This window comes from Tachypleus tridentatus, chromosome 7 (genome assembly GCF_004210375.1).
Source record: "Tachypleus tridentatus isolate NWPU-2018 chromosome 7, ASM421037v1, whole genome shotgun sequence".
Lineage (NCBI taxonomy): Eukaryota > Metazoa > Arthropoda > Merostomata > Xiphosura > Limulidae > Tachypleus > Tachypleus tridentatus.
In genome coordinates this window covers 131,216,772-131,228,280 of record NC_134831.1, presented here as the reverse complement: position 1 = coordinate 131,228,280, position 11,509 = coordinate 131,216,772, and the positions used below count along the sequence as shown (strand labels likewise).

Sequence of the window (11,509 nt, the reverse complement as noted above, 5' to 3'; positions counted from 1 at the left end):
CCCATAACTAGTTGATGATAAAGACTGGAGAGTTATAAGGTCAAAAAAAAATTAAATCCTGTTATCTTTAACCAACTTAAAAATTTTACAGATTTTGTCATAAAAGTTTTATATACGTTTTAATACACCACTTATTTTCTCGTCAAGTTTGCTCACTACATTAATGTAACTTGTGTCTCTTATACTATTTGACGTTAGACTCTACTTAAAAACAAATCTACTTGATTTGAGTGAAAAATTTGGGTAATATCATTGATTATTTTGATATATTGATTCACTGTGCTAATATCATATCGGCTAATAGTATACGTTTTTGATATTGTATTTAGGGACAGAAAAGTGTTGTTTTAATTCATTGATAAGAACGGAAAATAATTAATTAAAGAATAAAATCAGTAACAAAGTTTCAGACATAAAGTGTATTTTAATGGTTATCCATGTCACAAAACTTTTCCTTACAGCATATGCTACGGCATTGTATTTGAAATCAAGTTATCTTCCTTTAATATTTCAAAAAGGATAGATGACTTAAAGTGCAATAAATGAATAATTTCTATATTGTATTTGCTTAGCTTGAACTCTCAGTTTCGTGCTTTGCGTTTAACTGAATCTAATAGAAATTGCTTATAATATGCACTAATAATTTTAAGTAAAAGCTGACAGACAGCAAGTGCTGAGGAGACAAAAAACGAAAAGTGCAGTACCTATAGAAACCACAACTATATTACTTTCGTAATGGCTGATTGTTCACTGAGTACCAGTTCACAAATCAGGAGAGAACCTTGGGGTTATAGTACACGCACAGTGACTTGGAACAGCAACAGGTCCCCACTGCGCCTTTTGTCCAGGAGAATCAAGGCGTCGGTGATACATATATACCCATCCAAGCTTTTCGATGCATTCACTTTCATACCTGGAAATTAATATGCAGAATATGGACTAAAATGTCATCTATCTTTGGATAACATTTATAAAATTACCGGTTGAATGTATGGACACCACAGAACCGAAACACAATAGTCAATATTCAGTCTAAATATTACGCTTTAAATTACAGACGCGGTAATTTATATAAACATTATAAAGAGTATTTGTAAAAACTAAAAGCGCATTAGTTATAGTAATATACTTATTATAATCTGTTCATCTACACTACTTAGATGTGATGTATAATAACGGATGAAGATGGCAGAACTTACAAAGCAGTTATTTCTCGACATGGTTTGTGTGACCTTAAACATCTGAAGGAGAAAACATACTGGCCAAAGAAATCTTGTTGAATAATCTCTACTGGCTTGTTGTTAAGGTCAGTGGTAAAATTGATTTGCAACCAGTTGGTTTCGGCGGTGCAGATTTCTTCTGATGGATAAAAATAATGTCTCTTGGACTTCTGATGTTCCGACTGCTTCGTTTCTGGTCGGCCCAACTGCAAAAATGTAGAAATTACATTTCATATTGGCTTCTAAATGTAGAAATTACATTTCATATTGGCTTCTCCTAGATCTTTATTATCAATATCACAGTGAAATACTAGTTTAAGAAATCTATAAGCAAAGAAACTTCCGTTTTGAAGAAAATTAAACGGCAGCGCCTCTTAAATGTCCCAAATTAAAGGACGAAATAGTATTTAACCCTAAACATATACAATGAGGAACAAGAGTTTACATCAGTTATTTAAGTGTTTTTTAACTCTTTATTTTACATTAAGTGTAGTAATACTTTAACGTTTTAATAAATCACCTTAGACGAGAGAAACTAAAATATTTTCGGCGGTTTACACTCGTATCTACATATGTAGATGTTTTTTATTTCTTACTGTTTGAATCCTTTTGTTTCAAACCTGGGAAAATAAAGCCATTCAAAGTTGTGTATAATATTAATATTAATTCACTCTGTTGCTCGTGACCTTCTTCTTAGCTGAAAACTATACAGATTCTGGTGATGACTAAATTAAGGATTCCAAGTAACCTTTTATGACTTATGCAAATACGAGTTCACCAACTATTAGAAGGTGCTAAGAAACCTTAAACTATCGGGCAGTACGTTTATTCTTTAAATGACATGCAAATGTTTTGTTTTAGTGCAAAGCTTTGCAATGGATTATTTATGCTAGTGCACCGCGATAATTGAACCAAGAATCCTAGCGTCATAAGTCCCCAGGCTGGCATACGAGACACTGGAGAATAACTTGGTAACATATTAAACTGAGAAAATACCAGTATCGTATACGCTGAAAAGAATTCTGCAAATAACTTTTATATTCGTTGTACTTTAAACAACAACAAACCTAAATATGTTACAGTTCGTTACTTAATAATATAATTAATATAAAATACCTGATAATAGCTTGTAATTTCATTAACGTAAAATTACGTGGAGAAAAAGCATCAAAAATATTTTTCTGAGAACTTTAAATCACGTTTTGCTGTAAGACGACTCAGTGAACTCGGCAGATAGCCCGGTGTTCCGATGTGGTTTTGTTACAGAAAAAAAAAACACTGTTCGACGAATTTCTACTTTTCTTAAACTAACTTTTTAACAATTTATGTCAAGAAGATATCTGTTTATAATTACCTCAGTTTCAAAGTTCTTAAAGTAATTGTTGTCGGGTACAAAAGTCGGTTTCGTTTGACCCACCCAAAGTCGACTTTGATGAAGCGCTGGGTGATTATTTATGTGCTCGTGAAGACCGCTCATTCGTTCCTTCAGCAGCGCCTCCTGGATTGAGGTCAAGTGAATGCTGGGAAGTTCATTGATAACGTCATCTGTATAAGCTATAGAATAAAATGTGACCTCATGATTTTACTCTAGAAGTCTGTAACTTTCATAAAATCATCAAATAAATATTTAATGCATTTTAACCCTTAGCTGCTTCACAATGTTGTCGTTATGTATCGTAATATTGTAATATTTTTTTATTATTATTAACGTATTTTCCGTTGTAGAAGACTCTCCCATGTGTAAGATGACCCTGAGTTTTTGAACAAATTAAGCGTGCTTCTCTGAGGACATGGCCAGGTGGTTAAGGCACTCGACTCGAAATCTTAAGGTCGCGAGTTCAAATTCCCGTCACACCAAACGTGCCGTGGGGCGTTATAATGTGATGGTCAATCCCACTATTCTTTGATAAAATAGTAGCCCAAGAGTTGACGGTGGGTGGTGATGACTAGATGCCTTCCCTCTAGTCTTATAGTGCTAACTTAAGAACGGCTAGCGCAGATAGCCATCGTGTAGCTTTACGGAAAGTTCAAAATCAAACCATTGGATTAAGTTGGAATAATCCTTGAATAAACGAATCACTTTATGCTGTTTCTCTTTATGAGTTTATTAAATTTGTTCAGGCTTAAACACTATGAAATATTTATGTGAAATCGGCTCTTTTGGGTTGAGAAAATATTTTACGTAGAGGAGCGAAGAACGTTTCGATCTGGCCCGGCATGGCCAAGCGTGTTAAGGCGTGCGACTCGTAATCTGAGGGTCGCGGGTTCGCATCCCCGTCGCGCCAAACATGCTTGCCCTTTCAGCCGTGGGGACGTTATAAAGTGAGGTCAATCCCACTATTCGTTGGTAAAAGAGGAGCCCACGAGTTGGCAGTGGGTGGTGATGACTAGCTGCCTTCCCTCTAGTCTTACACTGCTAAATTAGGGACGGCTAGGGCAGATAGCCCTCGAGTAGCTTTGTAGAAAAAAAAAAAAACAAACAAACGTTTCGACCGTCTTCGGTCTTCATTGTTCGCTCTTGTACGTAAAATATTTTCTCAACCCAAACAAGCCGTTTTTACATATATATTTCTCTACAAGCGGGTTTTCTCGACATCACTGACTCTATGAAATATTACTTTCAAGGATTAATTTAAATATTTGCATTACGTGGTTAAATCTACTCTCCGTTTTGTCAGGGCAATTAAAATCAGCTGATGATTAAAAAGAAAAACGCACCATAGAATTACCTGTATCTCATTTTAACATACTTACTTTAACTCTGTAAGATAACACACACAAGGGTTACATAACCTCGAAAACCATTATCTATGTTTGAGTAAAAAATAGCATTACTATGGTACCTGTCTTCCGAGAAAGCATTACCATGGTACCTGTCTTCCGAGATAGCATTACCATGGTACCTATCTTCCGAGAATAAACTGCTGTATCAAAGTGGCCCCAACAGAGATTTTTTAATCCTTTGTTACATTTCATTTATTTACATAAAGACTTTTACCTTGGATAATTAATCTTAAAACCATGTTTTCACGATAATGGTCAAATGGTTTGAGATTCGTCGTGTCCTGGACAGCTCCTACAAGGAAAATAGAAATAAAGTGTTCAATATTCTTTGACAATTTGTTCAGGCAGAGTACGAGGGCTGTTCAAAAAATACGCGGACTGACGTCATAAAACAAAATGTACTTTATTTAGAAGTTACAGGTCTGGGACCCCTTCAAAGTACTCTCCTCCCCAACGCACACACTTATCCCAACGGTGTTTCCATTTGTTGAAACAGTCCTGGTACGCTTCTTTTGTAATGTCCTCCAGCTCCTTCGTCGCATTTGCTTTAATCTCGGGAATCGTCTCAAATCTTCTTCCTTTCAAGGGTCTTTTGAGTTTGGGGAACAAGAAAAAATCGCAAGGAGCAAGGTCAGGTGAGTAGGGTGGGGTGGGGAAGAACAGTCATCGAGTGTTTGGCCAAAAACTCACGTGTTCTGAGGCACAAATTTCGCAGCAACGCGATGCATCTTCAATTTTTCGGTCAAAATCTCGTAACAAGATCCAACTGATATCCCACACTCTTCAGCACGCTCCCTGACAGTCAGATGTCGATTTGCCCACATCAGGGTGTTGATTTTGTCGACGTGTGGGTCGTCAGTTGACGTGGAAGGACGTCCAGGACGCTCATCATCTTCAATGAACTGTCGACCATCCTTAAAACGTTCATGCCACTTGAAACATGCCGTACGCTTCATAGCAACATCACCGTAAGCCGTGTTAAGAATAGCAAAAGTTTCAGTTGCAGATTTTCCAAGTTTAACACAAAATTTCACAGCAAATCGTTGCTCCTTCAGGTCATTCATTCTGAAATCCGCCAAACGAAAAATTCGCACTTCACTTAAAACCGCATAGCTAATACACAAATGAAGATATCTGCAATCGGGAAATGGCGTCGTAATCAGCTGATCTGTGCGAACCTAGCGACACCAAGCGGATTCCCCTGAAACCAACTGGAGCCGCGCAATTCAAACAGTCCGCGTATTTTTTTAACAGACCTCGTATTCATGATGAAACTTTACAGAATGGACGGCAACTGCCCGTTGTCGTCTATTCTATAAAGTATCAAAGTGATCGATAATTAAGAAACAAATGCCCTAGTGTCAGAATGATGTACAAAACATATCAACACTCCATTATTTATTCAAGTTTCAAGCATAACGAAATAATTATTGATTTTCTATCATCAAAACGAAAAATTACTTCCTAAGAGAATCTGGAAGATCACTGAGTAATTTCATTCTGTCGTCCAGACCATTTTCGGAAATAAATGGCCTAAAATAAAAATTATCCCTTTTCATACGAATATACCACTTTCTTTAGGTTATTTCCCTCCCTTGGTATTCAACCATATTTACCTTGCTACGATGTTAATTTCATCAACGTATTTTACACCTAAATTTAGGTTTTTCTTCAGAGACTCGGCATGGTCACGTGGGTTAAGGCTATCGATGGGTAATCTGAGGAGCGCGGGTTCGAATCCCCGTCACACCAAAAATACTTATAATTTGCCGGTCATTCTTACTATTCGTTGATAAAATAGTAGCCCGAGAGTGGGCGGTCTGTTGTAGTGACTAGCTTCCTTCATTTCAGCCTTACACTATTAAATTAGGGATGGCTAACACAAATAGCCGTTGTGTAGCTTTGTGGAAAAATTAAAAAATAATGTTTCTTTACTTTTCAAACAAAATCACCGCTAGGTGATTAGGGATAAATTTTAAAACTTCAGCTTTTGTAACAGTTTTCTTATTTATTTGTGTAACAAACGGCACTTTGATTACTTCAAATTACGACTTTTTATATTAAATTTGTATTAAAAACGTAATGATCTCGGTAGCGGTATGTTTGAGGATTGACTTGGGCCCGGCATGGCTAGGTAGGTTAAGGCGTTCGATCTTAAATAATTACTTATTTGTTCGTTTCAAAACGTAATGATAAAACGTAATGATTATATAGAACAATTACTACCAATATCACGTGTAAAATTTAGTTTCTCAAATCCTTAATCCCCGCCTTACCAATAATCTACAGAAATCTATAGCTAATGGTTTTCAATATGTAAAGTACAAGAAAATGTGACCTGATTTCAATAAAAGTAATTTAGTTAAATGTGTGTGTGTGTGTTTTTCTTACAGCAAAGCCACATCGGGCTATCTGCTCAGCCCACCGAGGGGAATCGAACCCCAGATTTTAGCGTTGTAAGTCCGGAGACATACCGCTGTACTAGTAAAAAATATTATTGTTTTCTGAACGAGATCAGGAAAAATGTTATATATACATTTATAAGTGTTAACTTTACAGACAAATAATTTACAAAAATATAATTATTTTTAAAGTTTTAGTTTAAAGGATAACTTGTTTAAAATCATGTGATGGGGGATATTTTACATAATTTTTCTGTCATTTAGTTAAATAAAAATACATATGAGGCTAGTATGGCTAGGTAATTTGGGCGCTTGATTCATAATTTGAGGGTCAAAGGTTCAAATCCCCCTCACATACATACACACACACACACAATTATGGCAGGTGTTTAGGAATAAGATTAATATATCTAACGAAACATTAACCCCCCCCCTGGGGTGCTAGAAGACTTAACTGTCCTTCTTCAACCCCACACTTGGTAGGAATTGGAAAAAGAATCTTAACTGAATGATTACATAATTAGGATGAAGATTTAATGAGTATAATTTTATTTGGCCCGGCATGGCCAAGCGTGTTAAGGCGTGCGACTCGTAATCTGAGGGTCGCGGGTTTGCATTCTCGTCGCACCGAAGATAGTCGCCTTTTCTGTCATGGGGCGTTATAATGTAACGGTCAATCCCACTGTTCGTTGGTGAAAGAGTAGCCCAAATGTTGACGGTGGGTGGTGATGACTATCTGCCTTCCCTCTAGTCTTACACTGCTCTAAATTAGGGACGGCCAACAGAGATAGCCCTCGAGTAGCTTTGTGCGAAATTCAAAACGAACAAACAAACAATAATTTTAGTCGAGTAAATGCTAGTCTGGAAATCGTGGCAGATGATAAAACGAAGGCAAAGCGAACCCCGACAGAAGAGGAAACAAGAAGAAATGACGAGAAGCAGGTTGACAGATAAAATGTGAACGATACATCAAACTTAAAAGGGTCAATTCAGGGCCGGTCATGGATTGATGGATCAAAGTGCCCTAGCAGTGATCCACAGATCCAATGCCTTAGAATTAGGTGTGGGGCAAACGGGAGTACCCCGAGAAAACCCACTTTCAGTACACGGGACCGAATGAAGCCCACCTCGTGCCCTTGAGATGAGCTGGTCCTGAAAAGTGAATTGTACCTGAAACCAGACTAAAAAAACATAATAGATTAGTAAAATGACAGATTGTAGAGTTACGATGTGTTGGACTGATTCAGGATAAAGTTATACGAGGATAAGTATTTGCACCAAGATTTGGGAGTGGCTTCCATGTTCTTGAAGTCGGAAGTGTGTGAGTTGCGATGAGTGGATTTTTTTGTAGTATTTTGTTGCTAGTTTAATGAATCGCTCAGAGATTGGCAGAATTTTAGTGTGTCTTTGAACATATTCTTCTGGTGTGTAGTGTGGTAAACGATGTGCAAGTCGTATTACTCGATTTTCAAGACTCTGTCTCTGTAATACCGTCACACTAAACATTCTATCCCTTTCAACCGTGGAAGCATTACAATGTTACAGTCAATCCCTCTATTAATTGACAAAAAGGAGCTCAAGAGTTGGCGATGGGTGGTGATGACTAGCTGCCTGCCCTTTGTTTTTACACTGCTAAATTAGGGACAGCTAGCGCAGATAGCCCTCGTGTAGCTTTGAGCGAAATTAAAACAAACAAACAAATAAAACAAAAGTATATGTGATGTTTTGTGAAAAATCTTTAAGTGATGGAAAAAGGAAACGAATATCATTTTCACATTCAGCGTGCACGAATTATCGAAGAACATGTAAACATTTCAAGACAACAAAACCACAGTAGGCCTTTGTAATCAACTGAGCGTGAAAACTTTATAAAATTTACGTATCTGGTAGAACGTGTACAAAAATTCGATCTTATGTTGTTTTTAAACGAGTGGCATGCATATAACAATCGTTTAGAGTTGAGAAAATCTGTCAGTTATAAATATTCTGATAAATTAATAGCTTAGGAAAGTAAAATTTAAAGAATTAGATTAATACATCGTGCGGAGCGATATTATACTAACTACCTGCTGCGTCCGCGAATGGACTACTTTTACGTTCTTATATGTTTTTTGTTTCTTCTTGCAGGTATTAAACATGAATTTCAATGATTTTAGCTTCACACTTAATGTTATTATGTAAACTCAGTATATTTAAATAATGAAAAAGACGCCTTTTTTTTCTTATAGCAAAGCCACATCTGGGTATTTGCTGTGTCCATCGCGGGTAATCGAACCCCTGATTTTAGTGTTGTAAATCCGTAGAGTTGCCGCTGTCCCAACGCGAACTTGTAAGATAGTATTAGTTATTGATAGTCGAATATGGTTTAAAGTTCGAAATCACAGACCCTGCTAGAAATGTTTGACATAAAATTAATTTGGATGTGAAAACCTCTAATATTGTAAATGATTGAGCTTTGAACCGACGATGGCAATAAATTTTAGTGAGCACTTGTTAGTTTGGAACAAGACACAGTTCCTTGTATTTGATGAAGTCCAACCTTTGTAAACACTAAAATAGCTGGCACACACTTTTTATTACGTACATCTATAACTAAGTCGATTATTGCTGGCTCTACGTTCACACTTGCATTGTGGGAAATTGTTTGGAACGTTTTAAAATCTCAGTTACCTGCAACTTAGTATAAATGTGCTTTATTAACTTAACTGTCAGCTCCGCTCAAATACAAGTTCATACGAGTTATTGTTGAAGTGTCTTAGTATTTCTTTGAGAAAACTGTTCCTCAATAACATACACATATGCCAAGAATTTGTTCTGTTCCTTACATTTATTTTATTATTTCAAATTAAAACATAAATTATTTCAAGCTAATTACATCATGACACTGATTCATTATCAATGTGTCTCAGGCTATCCAATTATTTTCCAAAGAGTACAAACAGACAGGTAGAAATAGAGACGACTAGGACATCTAATAAAATAGAAGCGAATATTTGTCTTTGTGTATATTTTTTTATACTTGATCAGTTGTAAAATAACGAATAAAGTTACAAGCCAGTTTAAGAGATGTAAGGTGGTATCACTCAAGAAAAATACATTCAAATATGACAGTATATTGAGAAACTAGAAAGTAAATAAAAGCTGTTTTCTAATTGAATTTAAGTTTGATGAAACTGTAAAATATATTTATGTTATGTAGTAGTCTTACCAGTAATTTTGGAAAGCTCCACTAGAGTCAGAAATATAATCTGGAGATTCATTTTGATCACACTTCTCTTGAAACAGTTCGCTCTCAGCTACTGTCCAATTTCCAGTTCAACGTTACACTGTTACACGAAGTTAGAGCGATAACATTCGTTCTGTCGATATACGAGAGCAAAAGACGCATGCGTGCACATTTCAGTCAAAATAGTTAAAGAAGTTTAACTGGATATGATGCGATTTTCTGGTGATCTAAAAAGACTGACTTAAATTTAAGATCAAAACACTATATTATAACTGTTTCATGAAATTGAAAATACAAAAACGTAAATTTATAGAAGAGTCATAACATAACATAAATAATTAGAAATATTTTCTATTTTTATGAGTCGTTTGAAGACAATATTCAGTCTTTTAGTGTGTGTGTGTGTGTGTTTTTTTTTTCTTATAGCAAAGCCACATCGGGCTATCTGCTCAGCCCACCGAGGAGAATCGAACCTCTGATTTTAGCGTTGTAAATCCGGAGACATACCGCTGTACTAGCGGGGGACAGTCTTTTAGTACTTAGCCTGAAAGGTGTCGCGAGTTTACTATGCAATTATCTGTTCTTTTCGGACACAGGCTATTTCTATATTACATTATTTAGTTAGTAAGCTAATTTTGTTGTTACGTTTAAGTTCAGAGCTTTCAACTTGTATTGTATTAATAGTTCTAGCTAACGAGTTAATTCTAATTAACTACCGACAGCGGTTATTAACTTGCTAAGAACCATATGATGAAATATGAATAAGGAACAGTCTACATAATTGCAGATTTGGCTTATTTGTTAAAAACTATAAGATACAATATGAGTGAGGAACAATATTCGTAACACAGCTTGATTTTTTACACGATTTCGGTCAATTTTAAGTCCGTTATATTTATATATATATACACATTGCCTGTCTTGGCTTTTGAACTATTAATAGCAGAGGTCGCTTCTGTATCTACGAACACGTTTTAAATAAGTTCTTTAAACAGTACAATATAAAACGATCGTTGTAACAGACTTTTATATACCTTCTCCCATTAAGGATATTTAGGATATATTTGTCATTATCTAGTATTTATTTCTTTATTCTGATCTCATATAGATTAGTCCCGGAGTAATCTAAGTTCATTCTACTAGACCCATAACTAATTTCCTATAATGTCTAAATCATAGATCACTCGATACTGAGTTCTGTGAGCCTGCGATAGATACAACCTTAATCGTATTTTATTAAGTACATATATTTAGTGGAAAAATAGCTCTTCTGTTGTGCTTTAACGACCTACTACAGGGTTATTTATAAATCCTGTACCAGACAATCTATCAAAGGTTTATCAGAATGAAAGTAATCATTAGTTATATTTAATATTTTAATATTTGTTCATTTGCTAAAACAAAAAAGAAGAAAGAAACTTTAAGTTTAAATCGGTAAACGAAGTCACCTATTGTTTAAATGATCATTTTTCGCTTAGTTCTTAATTTAGTTTTGATAATTAATAGAAAAACAGACCGTCTTCTCATTGTGTAAACCAAGAGACGTGTGTGTTTGTGTGTTTGTCTTATAGCAAAGCCACATAGGGCTATCTGCTCAGCCCACCGAGGGGAATCGAACCCCTGATTTTAGCAAACCAAGAGACATATAAAAATAATTCCAGTAATTACTGATATTCATTAAATGCTTCACATATGTCAAAATAAGAGTTTTCAGGTTAGGATAAACAAAAATAAACCTGACATATTTTGTAAGCTGACGAAGAAAATATATATATATTTTTTTTCTCTAAAACAATTTCCTCTGAGGTTCAGCGCAAATAAGTTATATCGTAAACATTCAAGGTTAGAGCCTCCCGGTGGGCACAACGCAAATAGTT

General features: G+C 35.6%; 1 protein-coding gene across 1 annotated transcript; it reads right to left on the bottom strand.

The window, feature by feature from the left end:
- Positions 1–413: 413 nt before the first annotated feature.
- On the bottom strand, positions 414–9,721 carry LOC143258120 (uncharacterized). Its single transcript, XM_076517136.1, has 5 exons — positions 9,615–9,721; positions 4,219–4,296; positions 2,575–2,774; positions 1,200–1,426; positions 414–913 (listed from the first exon to the last, which is right to left on the bottom strand). The coding sequence occupies exons 1-5, from the start codon at positions 9,664–9,666 to the stop codon at positions 763–765; spliced, it is 708 nt and encodes a 235-aa protein (XP_076373251.1). The 5' UTR covers positions 9,667–9,721; the 3' UTR covers positions 414–762.
- Between the last annotated feature and the right edge of the window lie 1,788 nt (positions 9,722–11,509).